Raw genomic sequence first — 27,510 nt, 5'->3', positions numbered from 1 at the left:
AACGGACGAATTTGAGACAATTACTCGCCTCCTCACATTCATCAAGGTGAATATAGTCATTTTAATTGCCTGATATTAAAGTGATTCATGCAGTTATGATATAGTAATCCGCCCATATCTAGAATGATGACATCTGCAGCCTGCCTAGTCAAATATTCAAAGATAATTCGGGGACTCGAGTCTCATGCCTTGGACTTGACTCGGACTCAGACAAATTTGATGACTTGGGATTCGACTCGACAAAATCAAAGACTTGACTTAGACTTGGACACCAATGACTCATGACTTGACTTAGGCCTGACGAAAGCCTGACGAAAGATAGAAAAGAAGCAAATGGATCGCTGCAATTTTTGTTGAACCATACCATATCTACCTAATTTATGTAGAGTATTCAGACTCCTTCTTGTATAACCTGATGCCATTACGTGTTTTAGTGATGTTGAATGTTCTTTGATTGTTTCTTTGTCTCCTGTTTGAAAAATTATCCGTTTTGATTTTCATGTTGCTAAGATAATCATTGTGCACTTTGATAAAAGCGCAAAACAGCAATAAAATCATCCATAAACCTTTTCATGTATTCTAATATCTGAAATTAATAATCAAAACAAGGTCTTGCACAGTAGTGATGGATAGCATGCGTATAAACTGCTTATCAGAGCTTATTTGTGCTTGTGACATCCAATTTGAATTATAAATTATGATAGAATTAAGGTGAAAGGGATGATGAATAATTAACAATTATATTTTTAGAAATAAAATTAAGAGTACAACAATTGTTGTACTCAGATGGCACAGTGTTTCTTTAGGCTTATAATCCTTTGTTTTTAATTGCAGAGCTTTTATATGTGCGCTTTTATGAAACCGTGACTATTAGAGTAAAGTGTCAAAAAGATTATACATAGTATACATAGGAGCATTTTCAATTTTCAACGTATTGGTAATACATTTGAACTTGTTTGCTATCCTACTTGCATTCAACTAAACTAAAACTCAAACATATTGACCAGTCATTAGTATGCCAGAAAATATATTCTTACCTTTTATATTCTTACAAATATTATGTTCAAATAGGGCAGTTTTTATTGTCATTGAATTATTTAACATGATAAATAATCCCAAAATAAATATTTATTCACCTTCATGTTATTCAATTACATTATACATTTCGTTTGATGTTACATTTTATGAAAAAGTTAATAATTAATTTATAACAATAAATAATTTAATGTATACAATGTACCGTTAAATGAAAACTGCATTCTGTTTGTGATAAAACTTGTTAGTATTCCTACTGGAAACCTTGAATACACTATTCAAGATGAAAGAACAACAGTTTTGTAACACAATTATTACCTTAATTCCATATTCTGCATATTATAATATGAACTGAGTATACAGTAATATTACAGGTATAGGGGTCAGAAACAAAAATCCAGGATGGTTAGAATGGCCTGTGTGTCCCATACAGCTTTTATCTATAAGACATATCTTCTGTCATGACTCAGTCAGGGTGTGAAGTAAATTTCTACCACAGTGCCCTTAGAGAAAATAATGTAAACTTCATCTCTGTTGTATACTATTTAATAGAGTGAAGCTTTTGGGGAAAGAGAACTAATAACTTGTTAAAGACTTGAACTTTAAACTTGAGGACTTGGACTCGACTTGATTGTCTTGACTCGGGACTTGACTTGATGTCTTGATCTCAACTCTGTAATTTACTGTGCAGTAAGGGAATTCGGCTATTAGCATGTATTGGACATGGCCTCCTATGTATTTCGAGGCAAAGATTTATTCAATACTCCACACATTGTTTCTGATCAATAAACAGTGTACAAGAACGGTGAACTGCACATTTGAAAACCGTTATTGATTGCATATGCAAATTATTTATTAATGTTGCCCTAGAGAGATGAACCTTCCCGATAAAATCCCAGCAAATCAGATAATTGTATAGTCAGAAAAAATTGTAGAATTGTGTAAATGTTCTAAACAGACCAGAGGCGATTAAAAACAAACAGCCTGTTTTTGTACAGTACTGATGAGAACAGACGGATGGGTTTTGTCATCAATACGCAGCTGTGAATATTTGGTGTGCCACCACCTCATATGTCCATAGCAAACATTTATAATTTATATTTAATATTAAAGGATTTATTTGACACAAACATTGCCTGGGGTAAGCCAAACAAAATTTGCATTGGATTCATTTTGCATTGGAAAGAGCTATATGAGCTATGACATGCACTTATTTGCTTTTGAAGTTTGATGTGCAGCCTGCCATTTAATATTTATTTCAGCATTCCATGTGGTTGGAAATCAGAGAGAAATTATATGTGAATGCTCAATTTCTTTTTTTTTCTTTTTTATTTCTGGTTAGTCTCTAAACAACATCATAAACACTGTGATTTCAAGCCGTAATAGGCAGATAATAAATGTCATTTCAAACTTGAAGGACCTTATTTGAAGGACAAAAGATATCTTCAAGAACGTAACAAAACAACACAGGACTTCCACTGCATGGACACTAAACCATTGAGACATTTCTTAAAATCTTCTTTTGTTTTTCACAGTGGAAAGGTTTTTGAAGACATTTGAATGAATCATTTCTGTTTGTACTGTGGTATTGAAGTGATTGTTCACCCCAAAATAAAATTGGGCCAGTGCTGTTCGGTTACCAACTTTCTTCAAAATATCTTCTTTTGTGTTCTGCGGAAGATAGAAAAAGTGATCGACTTTGTCTTAAAAAGCCACAGGCAGGTAAACAGGCTTTTAAACCACTACATGTGGGCAAAGCACTCCAGAGGTACAGATGTAGAGGCGTTTATCTAAAAAGCAATTAGCAAAACAGCCTGAAAGAAAACATCCTTTCAGTGCTAATCCCAGCACCGATAATGTAATCTCCTTAGCCGGTAGGTTATCTTCAATGAAAGAAAATAAATGTTCCTTTACACGATGACCTGAAATTAGAAATACCAAGTGAATTCCTAAGATCACTTAATAATATCTGATATTATCTGCTATCACTACAGTTGCATCAAGCTACCTCGCTGTCTACTGCCAGCGTACAGGTCTTCTAAACAACTGATGCATTCTAAAATACACTTCCAGATGGAACATTACACAATAAACCTTTGCAGTCCTTGTATGGTGGACTTTAATCATCATCAAAGCACAATAATCAAAGTAAAAAAAAAAATTCAATACATGACACGTAAAAGGATTATTCACACAAAAATAAAAATGTTATCATCATTTACTCACCTTTGAGTTGATCCAAATCTGTGTAAAACTGAAGAAACAAGAACTCTTAAGTACAAGCATTCAACCAAATATCTTTCTCCGTGTTCTACCAAAAAAAAAAAATTTATACAGGTTTGGAACATCTGGAGATTGAGTGATTCATGACAACATGTTTAGGCGAACTAGCCCTTTAAGCATAGCAGCAAAAAAAACAAGGTTTAGGAAAAGTTGGAATAATATTTAATTATAAACTGTACATTCTTGTTTCTCAACAGGGGATTGACCAACTTCAAAGGGGGGTCTCAAGATGATTTTACAAAGACAAAACAAAACAAAAAACAGCTGAAAAAACTATAAACCAAGATAATTATTGATGTTGGTTTTTTTATTAGTTATGCTATAAAAATCTTGCATTGTTTTCAAAAACTGTCGGGCTGAAAAATGAACATATACTGTTTTAACGCATTGTTGGGTCAAATAAACATTTTCTGGGTTAGTTTACACCACCGGTCATAAGTTTGGGAACACTGACTCATTATTTTAAAAAAAAATCACTTTTTAGAATATAAGTAAAAATTCATCAAAACTATAGAATTGCGTAACTGTGGGAATTTGGCATTTTATCTTGAAGCCTCTTAAGGTAGCGTAGTGAGAGAATTGCCATCTATTCAGGGCTCTTACACTTCATTATTTGACATTATATACTTATATCCAAGACAACAATTAAGAGTAATTTTAACATTAAGCATACATCTTGAGATTATATGAAACATTTCAGTAAAGTGATTCCAAACTTTTGACTGTTTACGTTGAGATCCACTGGAACTGTATAAACAGGGTTGCACTGTATAAATCTACCTTTTATATCTCATTATCTTAATATATGCAGTATATATGCACATACAATACACATTCTGAGTACAACAGTTCTATATCAATTAGATTTAACTTGTTTTAAGGTTACCTATTATTCAATATAATATATACATAATAATAAGTATTTCTCTTAGTTAAGGTGTTTCACTGAGCTTGTTACAATTAACTTTGGGATTCTCTCATACAACATTCTCTAAATGTTAAACAGTTTCAAGTCAAAAGTTCCCCTTAACATGTCTCAGTAGGAAGCTTATTAGTTTTTGAAGTGCTTGAGCCTGCTTGAGATGACATTTAATTTAGCCATATTCAGCCGCAGAAAAATCCAAGAGACCATTCCAATTTTCATTGAATAAGCATTTCTAGATTAATTATGACCATTTCAGTCCAGCAACTGTTGAACTTCAGTCAAATCAAACCTCAGGAGTAACATCATTCAACAGCAATGTGAAAGACTTTCAGCATGACGAGACTGTGATACAAATCGAGGTATCACATAAAAAATAACTTTTTTAACTTTTCCTAAATATTTACGTGTACAAATATGACTGTTGTAGTGCTCGGAAGTAAATATGAACTTGTTTTCTTTGCGGTATTTGAGGTCTGAAATAATACAGAGCATATCTTTTGTTATTTTCACCTGCTTCACCGGTTTTCTAAATGTAAATAGAAACCATATTTTTTATTTAAAATTATTATTAGTAGTTCACAGAATAAAACAAAAAATATTAATTTACCTCAACACATACATAGCTATAAATAGTAAATTTTTAAATCACGAAAACTGATTTTGAAATGGTCTCCTAATTTTTTGCGCTGCTGTTTCTAATAAGAATTTCTATCTTAACCCTTTGATAAAAGATAACAATACATTAAGGCTTTTAATTTCTTAATACATATGTACATAATTAGGATCGTGACAGAATCATCATATTTATCCTTACTACTGCTGTCATCATTTGGCACAAAGTATAACAAAAACTTTTAACAAAGGTGAAATGTAGGGAGGTTGATGCGTGAAATAAAATGTCCAGTGTTCACAAATCCAGCAAAGATACAAACACATGAATAGCGCAGTCTTCCTTGTTTTCCATCCAAGGTAATGTTTATCCACCATCAGACTGGAGATCGGTTTTGACATGATATTTAATCAAAAACATATGAAAAATGTCACCTCAAAGGACTTGTGTGTTACCTGTTTGTCCATAACACAAGTGTAAGTGTCTATAGTTCAATATCCAACCAAGACAAACACTTTCCTAGTGTTCAGTCTGTCCAATATCACTTGTTCAGCCTTCGGGTTTCTTGGTTAGCAGCTGCAGACTTATACAATTCCCTCGCTGCGTTTACTCCTCCACACCACTAGAGCTGTCATGAGCAGTGTCACCAGTATGGGCACCACGATAAAAGGCCCCAGGATCCGATTGGGTGGGTCGTGAAGCAATCGTCCAGACAACGAGCAGTTGTGGAAGTAGTGCCGGTGCACCCGAATGAAAAACTCATCCACGAGGTGGTTGGGCCAGAAACAGTTCATCTTCAGAGCCACCAGGAATGTGCAGTTCGTCAGTTCTCCGTAGGACCTTTAGAAAAAGGAAATGGTGAATGTACAATTGTACTCTTACATTTACATAAGATGCAAGCTCGCATTTGCCAAGGTGAGATAATGTTTGAAAGCATAATACAAAAGGTCACTACAAAGAGAAAATCTAAAATTGTTCATGTCGTAGAAGGTAGGTGTGCAGTTAGTAAACCATCCGTATGTTGATTTCTAAGTCTAAATGATAATTCATTCATATTTATTAACACTGTATGCTAAAAATGAATAAATAAAGTACACAAAACAATGACGACACTGTGCACTCTCCCTTACTAAAGGTCCATTATATGAAATTTAGCAGCATCTAGTGGTGAGGTTGCGAATTGCAACCAACGGCTCACACCACCCCTCCCTTTTTGATGCACAACAGAGGCTCTCACAGGACTAAATGTTGTCACATTTTAGCTTCTTTGCCGAAGGAGATACGTATTAACAAAACGCGCTCTGTAGAGCAGTTCGTCCGTTGAGGGCTACTGTAGAAACAACATGGCAAATTCTATGTAAGGGGACCTGCAGTTTATGTAGATAGAAATAGCTCATTCTAAGGTCATAAAAACGTAACGCTTCATTATGTAAGGTCTTTATTCACCTCTGAAGACGTATATTATATTGCATTTCTATGAATAGACACATTGGACCTTTAAAACGTTTCACATGTGCTAACCATTTGAGTTCAAATGAATCTCTCTGGCACATCTGCGTGTTCTGTAAGATATGGTGCAGCGAAAACTATCATGTGCAAGTACGTGTACGTATGCACGAGGCCAGCCGATGCCTCTTTACACGAATACACGATGAGTCTCTCTGCGGCCCTTAAGGGGGTATGGTGAAGTCAAATCGCCTCAATAATGATGATGATAAAGATGATGTCCACTCTGTTGAATGAGGAGTCAGATGAGAAACTGTTTCACAGATGAGCTCTTAATAGCCCCCCGTGTAAGTGTTAGACCCCGACCCCCATCCTCAGCTGTCTATTCATAAAGCCAGTCAGCCTAGCGTGGGATGCCTGGCATAACCAGTGCAGACTTTTAATCAAGAGCCCTCTTCCAGGCCTGTTTTACGGGCTGCAGCAGGCTGCACGCCTCCTCCCCTTACATTTCATCCGGAGGGATAAAGATGGCTCGCTGAACAGCAGCTCATGCCCACGGGCCAGACAAAAAGCACATCTCATCTTCCAAGGGAGGCATGTGTGACACAAATGAATGTCTGGGCTGTAGAGGGTAAAGGTGGCTTGGTAAACAAATGAAGAGTGGAGTAGCCAAATGAGAAGAGTTTAAAGGATTGAGTCTATTTTATCTGTTTTAAAATGACCTTTTGATATAATTACATTTGTAGGTTTGAATGCACTGTTGCTTTGGATAAATGCATTTTATAAAGATATTCATAAAATGCTCTATTTAGACTTATACTTTTCTTGCCCTATAGTAATATGAATTGCGAATACAGACGTGTGATAAACATTCACCAGTGGTGGGAGTGAGGCAGTCTGTTAAAACCTGTCTGTTAATGGACTGACCCTGAGCTCACAGCCCTCAAATGGCTCTGTCTGCCTGTGTATTAATAGCATGTCATGTGTGTTCACATTAAAGACTGAGATTTACAAAGAACCATCCCACTGTATCCCAACAAATACAATGAATGGATATTCCTCAAACATTCTATTTTTAGTCGACAAGCATCACTAGTGTTGCTCATCATTAGGACTAGTGTTTTGGAGGTGGGTTCTTTTGACTTAAGCCAGAAACAACCACCTATTGACCCTAGCAACCACAAAAATCCAGTCACCCTGTGCATACCATACATGTATTCAGACTATATTCATAACCAACAAATCAACACAACCTCAAGGCACTTACAAGGTGCCTAATTTGTATATTTTTCTACCGTATTCATATGTTTTAGTACATTCTGCTTTGTACATTCGGCCCAGTGATGTTTGGTTTAGGGGTGGACACAAAAACAATACGTTTACCTAAAATGTCAACATTTTTCCTCTATATCCACTGATATATACTTTTGGAAATGTGTTTCTAATTACTTAATCACAAATAAAATGTAAAGGAATGTAAAAGATTTCTTTGCAATAAACCATACATTACTCATCACTAAACTGTATATTGCAGGTTTTTGCTATAACAGCAGGTCAAAAGGTGCAAGTGACAACAGAGGTCTCATTTGAAACCACATAGCAGCACATTTGAAAAGGTTAAAAGATGGATCCACATACAGACTCAACAAATGGCAAAGTTCCATGGTGACATTTCATTGAGGCACTACAGAGGTCACCACAAACCGGTAAATGAGAGTCTAATAATATCATATCCTCTCACGGATGATGGCTTATAACAACATGTGCATACAGCTGTGCCATGCATCGACCCTCCGGACATCTACAATAGTGTTTTTCAAACATTCAGGGAAATGGTCATCACGTTGTGTTAATGTGTGTTTCATTCATCCAGTTCCATTTCAAACATTACCCAGCACAACTCTATTATAACTCACATGACAGCATTTGCTAACCATATTATTTGCAGGACCATCTGCTTAATTCATTGGAAGCAAATACACACAGGCAAAATTGGTTTTTGCTCGGTTAAAGAGAAAGATGGAAGTGTGTCAACAGGTTTTCTATTAAAATTCAGTTTCTTCATCCACCCATATACTGTAGTCTGAAGACGAACTAGTCATGTGTGCCATCATCATGACTAGAAAAAACCGATAACTGTGTCCATCTTATCAAAATTAAAATAAATTAAAATAATAGGAGCAAGTGACTTTCATCACTGCCCTGTCAAAACTTACAGTAGGAACATGCAATAAATAAGACTGCACCACAGAAAATAGTGCGGCTTTTCACGTCAGATCTGGGCTGGCCTTCAAGTTGGCCGAGTTAATATTCTCTGACCACAGACGTGAAACATCAATTTTAGAAAGTCTTTATATGAAGATTAATACATTTTGTAAAGATTTTGCAGCAATGGGAATAAAACATTAATCCGATAATTAAGTCATTGTTCAAGTCGTGCCATCTTTTATTCAACCTTATTTAATCTAAAACCTGTATGACTCTTTATTTTATGTAGATTACAGAATCATTTGCGGCAGAATAGTGACTAGAATATTCCTGTTCCTCACACAAAGCTGTCAATTGGCCTCAGAAGATTTTGGAAAATAGTAAGTCGTATGAGCTAGGTTTATGGTGTCATTTTATCAGTTTAAAGCATGACATAACCATATTCACGAACATATAAAGAGTTTGGTTCCAAAATGATTTTTTTAAAGAATTTTCAAAATTCATGTTTTTATGATGTTATCATGTTTTGTTGTTATTTTTAGAGTTATTATGGCTGAATTCAAAACCAACCAACTGCAGTTGGATTGATATTAATTGGTATGCACAAAAAAATAACATGATTTTTGAAATATATTTGCAAAAGTCATACAAGTTGAGAACTACAGATTGGTAAATAAATGTTTGTATAGTTTCCATGTACCTCAAGTTTAGGATTTTGTCAAATGTTTAAGTCAAACTAAGTATTAGGTCAAGTCAAGTCAAGTCAGCTTTATTTATATAGCGCTTTTTACAATTTTCATTGTTACAAAGCAGCTGTACAAGAAAACATTGACTATAATTCAAACAAAAAAGGTTATGGAAGTCAAAACACAGATCAAATATCAGACACACAATAAATTCCTATATGCAGTGTTAATTAAATAAGACTATTAGGTGGTCTTATACGGTATGTACAGTTTTCACATTAAATACCTGCTAGCTACACTCTAGATTTACTGTGTAGCTACAAATGTCTCAAAACAAATGAGTTTAAGGTATATTATGGTTAGGTTTAGAGGTTATATTATGTTTTGGTTATGGTTTGGGCAATGTTAACAGTTAACAGTTACAGTATAGTGCAAGTACTTTAAATCTAATTGTGTAATATAGATACATTATAGTATATAGGCTATATATTTCTCTTGAGGCAAAATGTTTCTTCCATCATATAAAAATATTTGAGTGTTCAGCAATAATTGAAGAATCAAGGACGAAAGCATATTTGTTCTCAAAAGTATCTTGTTTTGCACTGGGGGACACACACAGGTATATGGTCTCATTCTAAGTCTGTCTATTTTAAGAAGAGGTATCCATGAATTGCTGGTGTTCTCTGATGTTCATGTGGTGGGAAAGTCTCTCTGTAGCTTTCGGTGGTGTAGGACACCAGATAGAATTTCAAAATGGTTTAACGCCACTAAATATAAAGCGTGAGAGGACAGAGATCGGCTTGGACAAACATCAACAGAGACCATGACTACAGCGAATGCTCAATTCTCCTGCGACACGATACTGTTCCTCTTGTAAACAAGATCATATTTCATTAATACTCCATAACTAACGGCTGAGAACTAAAGGTATCAGACAACAGGCTGATGGATATTTTATTGCATTTCAAAAAATATTGCTGTAAAGGGGACCTATACATCATGCAAGATTCTTTCCCTGAGGTTCAATTATAATGTTAGATCTAATATACTGGAACGCTTTTTGCAACAATGTTTAATTCGTTTTCATTAAAAATGTTCACACTCTCTCTGACCCTTGCAATTCAAATGATCCTTTTTGTAGCTGTGCTTTTAAGAAATCTTTGATAAAGCCTTCTGTGAATGTGAAATGAGTACTGTGCTGCGCTCATAAGATGTCGGTTTGCTGTCGGGACCAGTTTAGTTGCCAGCAGTGATGCGTTTTTCTGTCATTTTGGATGAATTTCATTTATTTACTTATAAAGCACAAATAAACACAACAAAGGTTGACCGCTGTGCTGTACAATGGAGACAGTTCAAATGAAGGAAGTTCATTTTTATAAAAATAATGTTTGGATTGAGGAGGAAGTATTCAGTTCTGAATTACTGCATAAAACATTGAACCTGTTTAATTCAACGGATCAAGGATTTATTTTCTAATGACAGGGTCTCTTTAGATAAAGATAAAGTCAAAGAAAAGTGTAGGAAGTTTAGGTTTGCATATACAGTACGTAACCAAAGATTAACCTAATTTATCATGTTTTACAGATTCAGGGTTTATAAACTCGAAGTTAATAAAAACGGAGGTTTAGCTACTTTCTGAAGCACAGAAGCAGGTCAATTGTATTATCAAACAAGGTTTATTTTACTGTACGAATTAACAATCTTGTATTCTCTTGTATAAAGACAATCTCTCTTATCGCTCTCAAGTTATAAAACTTATTTTATATCAGTCACATCATACATTTCATCATCATTCTGTTTTTTGGATACCTAAAACAAAAACACATTCAACTTAGAAGTTATTTTTGACACAGAACACTGACAAGAATGTTGATCCTGACGTGCCCATTAAAACATATGAGTGAAATCTGTAGCTGATCTCTAACTGCAGTTGATCCACCGGATGCTGAAGGAGATGTGAATCGCTGAGACACTTTAAATGTCGGACTCTCATTGTGTTTCTCTCAAAGTCATTAGGTGTCATCACACAATACAAACTTGACAATGGGGTTAAATGCTTTAGAGTGCGGTCACATTCTGAAAAGCTGGAAACAATTCCATATGCACATCCACTATAATGTGTGACTGCTACATGCCTCAGGCAACAGATGGACCTTGGCATTAGAACTCAAGCCTGGGATCAGAGACCAGTAAAAAATGGAAACTACCACAGAAAAAAATCAACCTTCAATCCTCAGTTAAACCAGGTTTGCAATGTTTGTGGGGAAAGGCATTCTGTGGGGTTTTGCAGAACGTCAAAGCTATATTTTTCCACATTAGTTTATCCATGCAAACACTTGGTGTTCAATATTTGAAGACTAAGACACGTTATTCTATTAAAAAGCTATTATCTGTTGTTTACAAGAGGTCACATAGGGTTTAACCAGTAAGAGCTGCTCAAACACATTGCAGGCGGTGCACACAGAAATAAGGTCCATTGAGTCAGGAGACTTGAGCTGTTATTCAACGTCAAAGGTATTACTGGTTCAAAGAGATCAACCTCCATCATGAAACACATTTCTGGTGAGGCCAAAGGGGAACATACTCTACATTTACCTCTATAGCTTTGGCAATCATGACCTGAAATATGTTTTAGATGAACCTATACAGTGTGAATTGTTCCAAATGTTTATGCTCCAGTTAAATTCACACTGTATTGTACATCTCTCTGCTAATGGAGATTCTAATTCTGTTCTACTGATAATGACACAGAAGCAATGACAGATACCACCCAATCATTTCAAAGTAAGAGTTCAACCAAAGCCAACCATTAAATCATTTGTATCTTTTGCTATGTAAATATAGAAGACAGCAAAGGAACAATAATTAATAAAAGTTTTATCTGCTAATAATCGGTATCGATCGCTAATAGCATTTATGATACTATCGGCCGATAGTTTAAAAACAGCCGATGATCAGGGAGAATATATCCTGTCAATCAAAAGAGGTTTGAAAAATGCAATGAATTTGCATTCTGTATATAAATGTTTAAAGAAACATCACCAGTTTTATATTCAATATTAATAGTCATTATAGGAATTGACAACATTCGGAAAGTAAAGAAATAGTCAGTTTCAAAATCGGTATCGGTAGATATCACTCTGAATAATCAGCTATCGGTATTGGTGGAGAAATGTAGTCATTAAAACAAAATACATTTTGCTCCCCATAATGCTTATTGACTTGAAGTTACTGAACTTGAAATTACATCAATATCTCCAGTCTTCATTTTGATCCAGTGCACTATACAGTATATTAAACCAATGGGAATCTTATCTATAGTGAAACACTTGATTAAGGAAACCCAGTGTTGAAAAGTGTAAAAATTCGGTTTTATACTAGATGAACACCTGCTCACAATCCCAGCCTCAGTTTTGTCACTTTGTATTTATTGTAAAAGTTGTTCTTGCCTTCTCGCTGTGCTTCACAAGGCGTTTTATGAGCACATTGCATCAAAACACACAGGCATGACCCCTGGCAGGGCAAGACAGGGCCAGTTTATAGATTGCAGGTTCCCTTTGAAGTAGTTTAATGCACCATTGCCCAGGTGAGACAATTTGCTGAAGTGCAATAGTATTTGGCTCTTCTGATAGTTTCTATATAACCTTTATTGCCTGCAATTGACTGTCCTCAGAGCTCATTAGTCTTACCGAACCCTTTTAAGGCTCATTGGAGGCCACATGTACTACAGTAATGCTTAGACATGATTCCAGTCCTGTGGCTGTCCCCAGACAGTGCTTTGTGCATTATTGAGCAATGGAGTTGGATGACCTAATGGAAGGAGCTTAGGGGCCATACATACTTTAATGAGTGCTTTCACGGGTAAGAGGGAGACTTGAACCTGCCCAGATCTGAGATGTTTTTCCTTACCTAGTATCCGCTCATGAGCCTTGTGTCTTTACAGAGGAAACAATGTTTGCACAGCTAAACTAAACTGTTATATTTACCAAACATTCCAATAAGAAACTATTAATAAGAAGTACATTTACATTTAAATTTAGTCTTTTATCCAAAACGACTTACAAAGAATTCGGGGAGAACATGTCATACAAGCCGGCGTATTGAAGTATTCAAAGTTACTCCAAAGACAACGATAGTAAATCAACATCCAACACATCTAAATGCCTGCAGTTTTGGATGCATTAAATGCTTTTTTCTGACTTCAGCCATTTTTGTCGAAATATTATTAAAAGGAAACTAATTATGGGGGAGGGGAATGGGTGGGACAAACTTGGGAACACTATAACTGGGTGGGGACTTAGGAGGGACAGGACCCTGCTTCCTAGAGCTGGGCGGAGGGGTGGGGCAGGGAGGTCTGGGCATGGAAGGAAAACCTTTCATGGAACGGGAGGAACTAGAACTGGTAGAGCAAGACAGGACGGCCATGGTAGAGAAAGGCTGGGGTAATGCCGACTGGGCTGTCGGCTGGACAGGAATAGGTACCGGCAGGAACGCCGGCTCCAGACTGGGCACAGGGAGGAAAGCCAGCTGCTGCACCGGACTGGTCACCGGCTGCTTCACCCGACTGGTCACCGGCTGCTTCACCAGACTGGGCGCAGGACTGGGCGCCTCGGCAGGACTGGGCGCAGGACTGGACGCCTCGGCAGGACTGGACACCTGGAAAACCGGCAGCTGCACTGGAGTGGACACTGGACAGGACACAGGCTGCTGCACCAGCTGGCCTGGATCCCGCGCTCTCCTCCGTTGCCTCTTCTTCTTCAGCCGGCTGGAGGAAGGAGGTGAAGGGCATTGCTGACTCCGGGTTGGAGGCCTCCGAAGAGGACCCCCAGGACTCTCGCTTGCCACCTCTGACCGGGGGTGGGGAGGCTGCAGGGGGTGAGGCAGATGGTGTGGCGATGCCCACAACCCTGATCTGCAGAGCACGACCCTCTGGAATTGCAGCCAGCAGAGATGAGTAGCTGGGTTGGGCTGAGACCCTGGACTCCGGTCGGGCGATGGCGTACTGCCGAACGACATCGAATTCCAGCGGTCTCAACAACCTCATCTCCGCCCGTGAAAGTGGGTCCCTGAGACCGGTGTTGAAGAGTAGCGCCAGTTCCATCTCCCCAAAGACCATCTCCTCTGCAGCTTCCAGGAACCTGTCCAAATAGTTCTCCAGGTCAGTGTTCCCCTGGCGAATGCTGCAGAGGAGCCTGCTGGGGGCTCTTTGGTCGGTTCATTCTGAAATGGTTCAGGACAGAACCCAAGTGCAGGCAGACGTGAAATAAATGACAAAACTTTATTTAAACCAAAAACCCTCAATGAACAAAACATGAACAAAAAACAAGACAAAGATGTAAATTAAAAATTCCCACAGGGGGGACAAACCAACCAAGGTCCTTAGAATAATAAATCAACTATAATCCACAAACTTGGAAACAGGAAAGGGGGTAATCCAACACAGTGAGTAGTAACGAACAATGAACCAACAAAGGACAGAGGGAAACTGGGGCTAGATAAAGGGAAACACTATCAAGGACTGATTACACAGAGAGAGTGGCAGCAGGTGACAGGAATTAAACACTAAAGGAACACTAACAGGAGGATTGCACGAGGCAGGTGAGGGGAATGAAATACTAAGGGAAAGATGGACCATGGACCGTGACAAGACTAAACACTAATGCGCCACTAACAGGGAAACAAGGGGGCGGGGCTAAAGGACACAACACCGGATAGAGAGCATGGCGTGACAAACCAAAACAATGCCCTTTCTCAACACAAAACATGGGTCTGACATGATCCTACTTGATTCTGATCCATGACAGAAAAGCATTTTGAGGTAGGATGATTAAGTCACCGTGCATATTTTGTGTAAAGGGCAGCGACACTTATAAGGTGAAGAAACACAAAATGAAATGCCAGAAGTCGTCAAGGTCATTATGTTTATTACCATGTATTATAAACAATCAAATCGAATCTATAATTCACTGTGACTCAAAAGAGTATCACGCAAAATAACCAAACAGGCTTTTAATAAAGGTGACATATCCATTCAAGCGGGTGATATGAATAATAAAACTGTGTCGCAAATGAAGGTTTAATTCAACAACAACCGCAGGAATCATTAGACCTCCTAAACACAGTTCTGGTTTAATTTAACAAACAACTTTTACTATTATTCTCAAGAAATATGAGACTTATTTTCTTTATGATCATCACTCTACCCGTGTAGGTAAACTAGATCCTATTGTCACTGACTTGGGGAAAAAACTATTTGGTACTGTATTTGATACCAGTACTGTAGAACACTGTCAGCAATTTGCCTCAACAACAACAACACAATAATACGGTTTGGGTCACATGGGGACAAACCGTGCATTCAGTTTCAATGACATGCAAACCTTGCAGGTCGCAAACTGACAGCTTGGACCTCAGAGTTACTTTTCTTGATTCTTTCTTTTTCACACCCTAGCAGCAGCTTAACGCTCGAATTTGTCCGAGGCCAGTTGTGACAGGGACAGACGTAAAAGCAGTACAGCTCCGGAAAGTGAAAGTGCTTCCGTATCGTGTTTTGGAAGCACCACAAATAACCTCCTCGGTTATGTCACAGAGACAGCTGGGCATATGGAGGTGCCCAGGAACGGTGTATGCCTGGAGCTGTGCCACATGCTGCTGTAAATCCCTGGAAGTGGGTGTTATTATGGGAACCATCGTCTTTCTTTTACTGAGAAAACTCTGCCCTTCACTGACTTTGTCATAAGGTGTTCAAATATACATGTAAGCGCGTCAGCTGCAAAGTGATATTTCTGTACACTGGAAAAGAGTGCTGGACTAAAGTGGCTGTGATGTGTATCTTTATATCTTTTATGACATATCGCTTATTGCTCCCTGAACTCTTTGTAAGTCCCTTTGGATAAAAGCGTCTGCTAAATGACTAAATGTAAATGTTTAGAGGAAGTCGTGAAAAAGGATTTTCAACATTCATAGGCCATTTTGGGGACACTGCAAATTGGATTTGACATGACAAGTTCTTATTCATGCCTAATAATACCTCCATATATTGTGTACACTAAGCTGTTTTTTCTCGGCTATTATTAGAAAAGATTAGAAAGGAATAGATTATTGAATAGGAATGAACATGAATATACTATTAAGCTAATGGATCTATAGCCTAAAGAAGATCTTCAGTCAATCATTATTTAAGGATTATTTACCTTTTAAGCCTCTAAGAAACTGACACCTTGGAGATTCCAGGTAGGTGGCGGTTCTGGAAAATGGTGGCACTGGAGACTAGAGAGTTGCTCATAGTTTCACACCTTATTCTTCAAATTAATTCTAAATTCTTTTGCACTTAAACTTTTCTTCTTGGTTTTGTCTGACTCTTTTTGCTGAACCAATGAGCATTTTGATGCCTGTTGATCATGCCTTTTTTGCAGTTTCTAATATTGCATTAGTATTGCATAATTCTCATGGCAATTCATATTTATTGATTTTTTTGTGTATATTAAATGCATTTTTTAAACTTATCTTACCTGTTAAAGAAATCCTGCTTAATAATTATGCACATCTTAATAAAAGGTATTTTTTTACTTTAAGCCTGTGTTAACCATCACATATCACATATAAATAATTATATACAATTAATAGTAGTTATTACGATTGATGCGGTTAAGAATTGGTAAAATGTGCTTGGAAGAATATCAGAATATCAACTTTAACTGTAATGCTAACAAATATACGCTTAAAAATGACTTCCTGTGCGTGTAGACAAATCAAAATCCAGAAGCGGCACAGTACTACGGAAAAATGCAATATATAATATTCGTACTAGCCATGTTATTTGGCGTAGTGATAGTACAATAAGGACAAACCTGACAGCGTTATGGCCAACCATTGTATATTGATATGCATATCGCAATTATATTATAGTTTTGGTATATTGTTACAGTATAAAAATCAATGCTAAGAATGAGAAATATTGAATACTTACTCAACGGTGTCCTCCCAGCTGCACCACTGATGCTGGTCAAGAAGCTCCATGTCCAGCTTGAACTTGGCCAGGCAGAATTCCTCAATGGCATATTCATAGTGGTTGCTGCATGCTGCGGTTAGCACAGACAGATTTGCTGCAGGAGAAAGAGATGAAGAGCTGAATAAGTATAAAAAAGGAAACATTTTGAAATGTTGAAAGGATGAACAGCATTTATTTATATCTGACAGAATTTAAGCACTACTACAACAAAAGCTGCATATTTCTGCTCCGGCATTAATCTTAAAGACCCAGTGAAATCTGAATTTAAGATTTTTGACTTTTATTAAAAAGCAAATCAGCCGGGAAAACAAAACGTATCTGACTCGTTTCAAGGCTACACAGAATATTGAATGTTAAGGCGTTATGGAATAGATTAAACATCGCAGCCTTGAAGAATAAAGAAGACAAGCGCCATGTCACTCACCAACATACATGTATATAACAAGCTTCAAATTGTAATTTGTATAATTTGTAATTACACATAACTGGTATCACTGATCTTCATATTCTTTTCAATAGACTTTAACACCACTGTGGCTATCACGCTGTTAAATGCAGCTTTGCCAGGCTGATGCTTACTGTGCTGTAAATGGAACACTATTTTAAAAGGGGGCGGGATCACACGATATGTCTCGGCTCGCTGCAATTTTCAGTTAAAATTACGTCAACACCAGGGCTGGTTCGGACAGTAAATCGCCCCTGGAACGATCCAAAATATTTGTTTCATATTCCATTAAAAGCATTACAGTCATATAATGAGTAATAAAGAGTGAGAGAGCTGACACAACAAATTCTTCTAAAAAGTGTAATTTATTATTTATTTTTTGACAGGTCCTACAAATATACGATTCGCCCTAAAAACACTGCCAGCTGACTTACTGTTAATGTTGATGAATGGCAGTTAACAACATAATGTTTTCAATCTATGTAAGGCAACGTATTAGGTTTAAAGTTTTGTAGCACAGACCAAAGAGTGCATCTTCACCTCATTCTCCACCACACCGCGCTTGGGTTGAAAAAGTCACACAATGAAAAATAAATAATATCGATTGTGCATCAAATACAGATTAAAACTAAAGAAACAAGCCTGGTTTGAAAATGCAAGAGGTAGAAAGTACAGATATTTGTGTAAAAATCGCCAGAAAGTCGCCAGAAAAATAAATAGTGTAGAAAAGTACTGATACCAGAAAAATCTGTACAATCTGTACAATTCCCCAAAAAAGTACAGCGTTACTTCCTATCTCTGAGAGTTGCACACACCATGAACACAATGGCATTTAATCCTTGAATTTGCAGTCAAGACTTTCTTTACAAACCCCTCATTATGACTGGAGACTTCAAAGCGGCAGTGGCCATCGGACAAGAAGCTTTTTTTATTTTGTCTAGTTGTCGCGAAGACGCTTGAGTTTCAGTGTGTGAAACACAAAGTTTACCAGTTATCTTGAAACTGGTTTGTGGCCATATACTGTACACTCTGAGTGTCCCGGCAATCTTGTTAATTAGTCAACTGTCGGCCAATCTAATTTTAACGTAAACTATACTCTGATACAAAGAGTGTCTGACACTAACAGGGATCTGAATAGAGCAGGATAGGAGAAAAAAAACTTGAACAATGAGTCATTTCATTAACTCTGACATAATGGGATTAATGTTCAGCTCTTGGAAAGACAATCATCTTGTAAATGGAACGGCCATTGTCAGCTTGTCCTCTCCTCTTATGTCCTCTGCTCTCTCTCTGTCTCCTATTGTTTTATCCTCCCTCTACACAGAGATTTGCTGTGGCACTCGCCCCAAGTGATGTAAAAGAAAGCGGTTGATCAGCAGACAGACAGGCTTACGGTCAGGTCAGCAGTGACGGCTGCTTCCCTCAGCTCATTGTTAGTCAACAACGGCTCTATCACATCAATTATGTGACAGGTGAGTCTCCCCCAAGATAAGACTGGAGACAAAAGCAAATCTATCTATCTATATCAATCTATCCATCCATCAACTTTGTTGCCATGACGATAAGGAGGGTAACACTGAAAATAAATGTACATGGTATTTAAATCAGTATAGTTTTTATGGTGATTAACATCATAAAGGAAATTCTATTAACTCCACTTATTTGGTTTTGAACCTGAAATATTCCAAACCTGGAAATAACCTGAATAACTAATTTAGTGACCGACTAATTCAAGCTAAACAGTTACTGTAAAACAAACATCTCACTCAGATTTTTCGGGCTGTGTACAACACACACCCAATCTTCTCACACAGTCTATTTATAGACCACACGTCACATATATATATATATATGAATATATATATATAAATATACCAACATACATTTTTAATGTGAAAGGAAGAGTTCATTAGTGAGCTATTCCTGTGCATTCACATGAACACAGACAATGATATTATTTGTGTCTGTGTGTGTTTGACTACTTTACATGCGCATATCCTATACATCTGGATAATATCCAGGATCGAGCAAGCGAGAATTAAAATGTAACTACTTCATGTCTTCACTACATGGTACATGTGTTGTGATGCCACACAAAGGCACCATGGTATCTTGTAAAAACACTCCAGACTGTCTTCCAAGGTAGAGCAGTTTAGTTTAAATAGTGATTCTAGCAGGCGTAAGCATTTACATTACTCTGAAGATGGCTAGTGGGAAAACATTACACAAAAGAACATTGTTCTAGTTTTCACTTTTTACAACACCACCAAGTGTCATGTTTGCCTAGTCCAAAGGATTTTTCTTTTAACCAAGACCGTGGGGTCCTCACTGTAGAGGGGTCGTGTGGTCTTTTAGTATGTCTGCTTCTTGAGGAGCCACAACCGTTGAAACCGATATCACAACAGACAGTCATTAATAAATAACTGACAGAGATACAAAATGGGTGTTATGGTGTTATTATAATGGTCATTTCCTCATGCCTCATTGAAAAAACACCCTGATGTCGTGTTTTTAATAAATGCAAGTAAACACATTATAGAAATATATTACAGATTGATTGGTAAGCATCACTAAGGGAGAAGTAGCGAAAATCCCTTCTGTAAGAATCTGAATTACGATGCATATAGTGAAAAGTACATCAAGAGAAGCTGCAGATGTTTATGGGGACACGCTGTGCAGAACTGTGAATAATGGAGGGGAATGCTGAAGCCTAGAGTGTGTAGGAGGGTTCTGGGATGCACTAGTCATGTCTGTTAATTACTAAACTCACAAACAAGTGTTTTGAAACAAAATACAACCTCACAATAAGTGAGTACATGTGCATGCGACACATGCATTTCCAAGTCAGTCCAACAACTATGAAAACGCGGGTCAATTAAAAACCAATATATAACAATACAGCTAATAAATAAAGTATTTTATTATTGTTATATATTGGTTATTAATTACTGTGTAATGCATTTAAGTGACATTAGTACTAATCAATGTCCTTATTTTATATTCAAACATCTCAGTCAATTTGCTGTTTTTTGTGCTTTTCATCTCACATTATACACAAAACCTTGCCAAAAATATGTGTGAAGTCTCTAAGCGGCCTTTGAGAGGGAGGAAAACAGCACGAGCTCTTCCTGCGTTTGCCCTTTTGATGATCTATCAAACTTCAACTGGTTTGGTATTTTCACAGATTCTCTGAAGATCTAAATTTGATGTTTACCGTTAAAGAAATGGCCTTGTATACAGCCGCGGACAAAATTAACAGACCGTTCCAAATGTTTATCTAAACAGCCTTTCTAGATGTATTATGAACTTCAATAAAATCAAACCCCAGTGTGCTTTCATTTGGGAATGCTTCCTTTGTCTTTCACAGGAGAAGAGTTATATCAGTCGTATATTTGGAACATCATATTTTTGTATTATTACACGGGTCTTGGGATGCTTGATTCTGATTGGCCAGTCTCAACATTTGCAGGTTGGTTATTCCCGGATAACAACCTCTCATTAATAACACTCGGTAACATGGATGCAGCAAATAATTTTGGACAGTTTATTTTGACAACATTCATATTTTTAATAACATATATGGCATTATATTTACAAATGATTAAACCAAATTACCTGTTCGTAACATCTGAACGTTTCTTACCTTTTCTCACGGAAGGTCTGAATTCTGTAAAAATGAGCTAAGCAAATGTTTAGAATTCACATTTCTTGCCCAGCTCCTTTTCTCATGTGTCGGGTCCTGATCACACTGTCGGGGCTTATTTCTGCGATAACAACCTGCTGCCTGTACATTGTCCCTTACGTGCAGGTCCAAAACAGTTTGTATTATGCACATTATAATCAATCTCTTATAAACCCAGTACATTTCCTCTCCTCACATAGCCCAGATTCTCCCGAATACAAGGGTGACAACAGATCCTACCAAACTCAGCATTGCCCTTTGGTTTGATTAAATTAAGCTGCTTAAAAGCACCTAACAGGAGATGGTTCTGATTATTTCTAGTCCAGCTGCTGCTTTACCAGTGTCCTTCTCTCTTTCCTGTGTCATCATCTCTATTATGCTTAACCAAACATGATATGACCCTGTGAGGCCCTGTTTTCAGTTATGTGTGTATATAGCTGTTGTTCCGTCAGAATAGTTTGACACATACATGCTTTAATGGTAAAGGGTAATTGGTTATTGCATTGGTTATTGAAAAAGAATAATAAGCCATCGAAGTTTAATAGAAAATGATGGTTTAAAAAATGGAGGTGCTGGTGCTGACTGGCAACTTAAAAAAAAACGCTGGTGGCAAGAAAGAGTTAACTGAAAACATTATTGTACAGGATCAAGCATTTACGACGCAATATAGATATGCTGGCAGTAGTATTATAGCCCACCTGCCAAGGTTTTGTAAAATAAATTCTTTCCTTTAACATGCTTTTTGTGCGTCTGTCAAGCTGTCGTGTTCTTTAAAAGCATAATTGCTTAAAATAACACGTGTCACAGAGAACGTCTCCAGAAGGTAAACAGATGCAGACGGATTGACAGAGATTGTCGTTCTATAGCATGACCAACACAATCTCACAGGAATTCGTAACTATTGTACAAGGTGTGTGTAAACACGTTTTAGTACGAAGTACGATTTAAGTATTATTTGCTATTATTAGCGCGAGTGAGGGAGCTTCAGCATTGCTTTTTCGAATAATAATAATTTATTCTGCTACTCGCATCGTACAAATTCATACGAATTAGCCACCACGTAAAACAGTTACAAATTCCTGTCGGATCAGGTTGCCTCAACACATAGCCTACATACACTATGTAGTGGATCTCAAGTGGAGCTTTTGTGATATGCATTAAGAGGCAAAAATCTACAAGGCAAGATATACCATAACCTCAAAAATTCATAATTAAACAATAAAATGTATACAACAGTTATCCCTGGCCCTCTAAAGGTTAATGCATGTGCTCCAGAAACACGGCGCTGTCGTGTCATGACTCCATTGTGTTTACTGTCCTGACCTCTCTTGACTGCCTCCATCATTGAAAAGCAATAAAACAAAACAACATTATCATGTCTTACAATAGCACATGTAATCGTAGGACAATGGCAAGCTAAATAAATGTTTTATGTCCTGACATGTAGAGTGCACAGAAATAAGGCTAAGACGAAACCACCCCAGTGTGAACAAATACACCCTGCAGCAACTTGAGAATAGCACGCCAACATCTGCATTAATGCCACAGAAATGCATTAGGCTGCAATGTGCTACAGGGAAAACATAGTCAAGTACAGCACTTAGTCAGGAAGCCTGCGGTAAAATTATTTAGTAGTATTATAAGCAAACACACGCTGGTTTCCTCATCGTCTGGCAGAGCTGCATTAAACTGATATTAGACATGATATATGCAGCAAACATTTCATGTTTAAAAAACCATAAGCAACGTGTTGGAAGAAATTGTGAAGGCTTGCTTTTTAAAAAATTGTTTAAATGTATAACATGTTTAAAGACGACTTGTAAAGGAAAACTGCCACTGTTTACACCATATGCTTATCACACAGGTGCACACACGACACCCATTATGGCATTCCAAAATAATCTACACGGCACCGGCCCTTTGTGATCGAGCAATTACAGGGACCATGAACGTCAGTGCATCTGGACGCACAGGTGATGGATTACTCGTGGCCATTATGCCAACGGCTGCCTCCCATTAAATAGGGTCATTTGCTGCGGGTCACTGCCGTAAGAGTTAATCGACACCTTGCACTGCAATTCGCAATAGCCTGTTATTGAAGTGCACTTTATATCAAGTGCCAATGTTCAGATTTGGGAAAAGAAATTGGGTGATGTGTTTGTATCAGAATTTGTATATCCGCACAAGTCGAGCAGTCACCTTAACGCTGATGACAAAATATCATAGCTTTATGGAAATAAGGACAAGGAGAAGGCTCAAAATCTCTGAAGTTGTCTGCCCACACATGGCAGAATATTAATGGTTCTTTTCTTTTAATAAAATGACTATTTAGCACATTTACATGTAGCTATTTTGCAGTTACATATTCTGGTTGGGCAGATACCTGAACAACATACATTGCATACATAGTTTTTACATTTTTTTTGTGATTAAATGGACATATAATTATTTAACAGATAATACAAATGAGTATTTAGTAAGTATTTCATTTTTTATTATTTTAATTCTCAGCTGGATATTTTGGGGGACCCAAGAAAATCTGGAGGGGCATTGCATCCCTTCCCCGGAGGCCTGTCACGCATGTTTACATGCAGAATCTAAGAGAAAAATAAAAAGAATGCTTTTGTTGACTTGAAGTGTCCGGTTTACAACTCAAGGGCAAGCAGTTGCAGCAGAGAAACGTTTATCCATTCAAGAGCTCAGAAAGATCTTGTTTCAGGTCCTCTAGCTATCAAAGAGGTGTTAAAAGGCTGCAACGGGTCTAGATGTCTCTTTACACAATAATACCATAGGCCCCAGAATGATACTTCACAGCGCATTACACCACAGTGGGGCACGTTCAGTTTCTTGTAGTCTGGCCCTCTCTTGATACGGTCAACATACTACGGCCAGCACAAAAAAGAACATCAGATGCCAAACCAATAAAATCAATCTTCCTCTTGTTTTCGTTTGAACTTAATTTATACCACAGCGATGTACCGCTGTTTATACGGGCACTCGATCTGCATAAAGAATAATCAGCTAATGCAGAAAGGAGCGCTGCAGAGATCTGCACATTCTAGCATGTTAATTCTCTGATGACATCACACGACACATTGGGAATCAAGCAGGAACTGAATTTTAGCCTTACACTTGTATCTCAATGCAATAAACAGATCAACACCAATCCTGGGGAACAAAACAGCCAGTTCACACTATTCAGGATGTCATCCCTAACGTTCCATTCGTAAGACAAATTCTACAACCATTGTGATTTCCCAAGATTTTTTTTGCGTACAATACAATACGCACTTGCACTCGAAACCTGCTGAATTGAATTCACTATCCCACACATAGATAGAACTGCTTAAGGCGGTACATTGGGAATGAAATAGAGCAGCCCTGACAACCGCAAAGAAATAAAGCACCCATATATTCATCTTTGCTTGTTACGGCTGTCCAAATCTCCCCACCCACTGCCATCAGCTTATTCACCTCAATCAGAGAAATGCAACCTGCTATTCTATATTTAGACAACTTGTATCATACACATCCTCGTGCGTCCCTTCATTCTGAAATGTCCTTGTGGATTTAGTGTTTTATCTTTCAATTTTCGGGTACGTGAGAGCAATACATCTCAGGGGGTTCAAAAGACAGCATTCAACTCTGGCTTCGACACAATGAAAGCATTGTTCGAGTTTCAAATGTGTGCTTGACATTTATCTCTTAGCTTGCGACATTAGCGTCAGGCCACATTTGTTCTTCGTGCCAGCAATGAACTGTCATGATGCCATCAATATCGAGGGACGACTAGAAATCATTCCTTGACATAATCGGTCACGATGGAAAGAAAAGAGAAAGGGGAAAATGTGTGTGTGTGTGTGTGTGTGTGTGTGCATCAAAGTTCTGTATATGGACTTCAAATATAAACTGGCAGAGCAGGAATTACAGGTCAGAAATGTTCACTACTCTTGGTAAGAATGTAAACTCAGACACAAACACGTTGTGAGTGCTTAGTTCCATTATAAGTACTTAAGGGGCATTCTTGCGGTACAGCCTCTGTAGCATACCTCAATACCCAATGTGATGATAGTGTTACAGTACCTTTAAAAGACTGTGACATTAAACAGTGTTATTATTCAGCCATCCAAAAGCATGTCGGCAGCTTGCTTTAACTAAGTTGCAACGCGAAAGAAGAAGCTTATGCATTTACAGTATAAATCACATTCTGACACATTTCAGAATTCAAGTGTGAGTTGAAACTAACATGGACAGAGGTTTTACAGAGAACGTTTTGGCATTATTTCAGAGACAAGTTAAAGTTTACTTATGGATTTTGTTTTCTCTCGCACCCTTCAGAAGCAAGCTTTTTTTATAGGTCACTGTCTGCAACATGACAACTAGAGCAGATTAATTTACCCAACAGCAAAAGATTTCAGACCGATTCCTTGTTTTTCTGCTTAATGGCATTTGTGAATCTAGTTAGTTCTTGTAATTGACTGCTCTGAGCAGCAGCAATGTTCTTCATAGGAATTCCTCCTAAATAACAATATAAAGTATAAATGTTCAAGAGAATACAATAATTCCACATGAGTGGTGACAGAATATCAAGGCGAGCAGAAAGAAGTGTGTTAGTCATGCTCGGCACACTTCAGTGAGCTTGTTAAGGTAAGTGTAAATGGAATTCTTTGCAACAGAAGAAGGTTGCCATGCATTATTAATAAAAATGAGATAATAGACCCATACTTGTTAGAGTTTGAAAGGTTGTGAATGTTCTTAGCAAACGTCCAACCCATTTGCATTGTGAAAGACAGAGACTGAATAAGAGATAGAATGTATCATGCTCACCATGGCAAAACGAACTGGTTAATAGTCAATCAATTTCTATACAGTTTGTAATTCTTTAAAACTATTAAATGACTAAATGTACATTTATTAAGCATGCTCAATATATATATAAATATATATATATGTGTGTGTGTGTGTGTGTGTGTGTGTGTGTGTGTGGGTAGTTGCCCAAATAATGTCTTCAATATTTAATATATAAAATATATAATATTTTTTATATATTATTATATATTTATATATTTTATTTATCTGTCATTTGTAATCACAAAACTTAATTTTCGTTACAATTAATATTGCCTAAGATAATCCAAAATGCATGAACACAATTTAGAAAAGAAAATGTGAAAATGGACTTTACATATAAGAAATATGCAAAATATCATCAAAACAGATATTTTAACTGTACGTTACTTATTATCCAGTCATCCTTGTTCGCTGTTTGACGATTAGATCATCAGAACTAGTCGCATTATATGTTTGATAAGAAATTGAAGTATACACTACTTGTGTGTTTGATCATTATCCAATTACTAACCAGACAACAAAGTTATGTTTAGTAAGTTCTGTTTTTTGTAACGGCTCTCTCTCTCTACTTATTTCTACTCTGGGTAACATAAAACAGAAACAAACAAGTTGAACTTACCGATAACAACGAAGAGCAGCGTCCGTCTCCACCACACAGATGCCATAACGCTTTAAAGTCAGTCAAACAGAAACAGAAGTTTGTTGAGACTTTCGCTCGTGTCGGGGTCGATTAAACGACGCTATTCCCGTACATCTCGAAACATCTTCGCTTTTGGCAGGTAATTACGCAGAGTTTCATTCACCTAACGCTAAATTTCCATTGAAGACGTTCATTCCCCCGTTTCTCGGTCACCATATCATGTCTATAATGAAAAGCGTTAGATACAAATAAAACACGAAAGGTAAAGCGTGTCCAGGTCAGCAGACGCGCATAGACTCGGCAGGACGCACTGGAGTCACCGGTGGAGAGTCGCGCTCTGCGCTCCAGTGCGCGTGCAGACACACAGCCGGTGTGTAAAGAGTTAAAGTGAGTCCAGTGAGGGAGGGATCATGGCTCATCAACTTATGCTAGCTAATAATAAACATGAACATAATTCATTAGGGGAGTGAAACGTCACAGCAGAACACAATACAATATTTATGAGAAAATATGCTTTGTACTAAAAAACATATGTAACCTACATGTCATATTTTCATATTCAACATCACAAAACAAAGCAAAAACTGCTTGGATAGATTATAGCAATTGATTTTCATATCAAATGTAAATGCTGAATAACGTTTGGCGCCATCGATGTTAAAAATAGAAATGACAGTTCGTTTGATCT

General features: G+C 37.4%; 1 protein-coding gene across 1 annotated transcript; it reads right to left on the bottom strand.

The window, feature by feature from the left end:
* Nucleotides 1-3,136: 3,136 nt before the first annotated feature.
* On the bottom strand, nt 3,137-27,198 carry ramp1 (receptor activity modifying protein 1). The gene is made up of 3 exons (XM_079465165.1): nt 26,802-27,198; nt 17,163-17,298; nt 3,137-5,693 (listed from the first exon to the last, which is right to left on the bottom strand). Exons 1-3 carry the CDS (start codon nt 26,845-26,847, stop codon nt 5,438-5,440), a joined length of 438 nt encoding a protein of 145 aa, XP_079321291.1. The 5' UTR covers nt 26,848-27,198; the 3' UTR covers nt 3,137-5,437.
* Nucleotides 27,199-27,510: the final 312 nt, after the last annotated feature.

Source organism: Barbatula barbatula (genome assembly GCF_947034865.1).
Source record: "Barbatula barbatula genome assembly, chromosome: 9".
In the NCBI taxonomy this organism is placed as follows: domain Eukaryota; kingdom Metazoa; phylum Chordata; class Actinopteri; order Cypriniformes; family Nemacheilidae; genus Barbatula; species Barbatula barbatula.
The sequence above is the reverse complement of the archived record's forward strand: the minus strand, read 5'-3'. Positions and strand labels throughout refer to the sequence as shown.

What these genes read in the sequence shown, in the direction of transcription:
- ramp1 (XM_079465165.1), bottom strand. Translation starts at nt 26,847, where the DNA reads ATGGCATCTGTGTGGTGGAGACGGACGCTGCTCTTCGTTGTTATCG. An exon ending in GCTGCTCTTCGTTGTTATCG is followed by an intron (nt 17,299 to 26,801) that starts GTAAGTTCAACT and finishes TTTCTCCTGCAG; the next exon opens with CAAATCTGTCTGTGCTAACC. An exon ending in AGCTGGGAGGACACCGTTGA is followed by an intron (nt 5,694 to 17,162) that starts GTAAGTATTCAA and finishes CTTTTTCTAAAG; the next exon opens with GTCCTACGGAGAACTGACGA.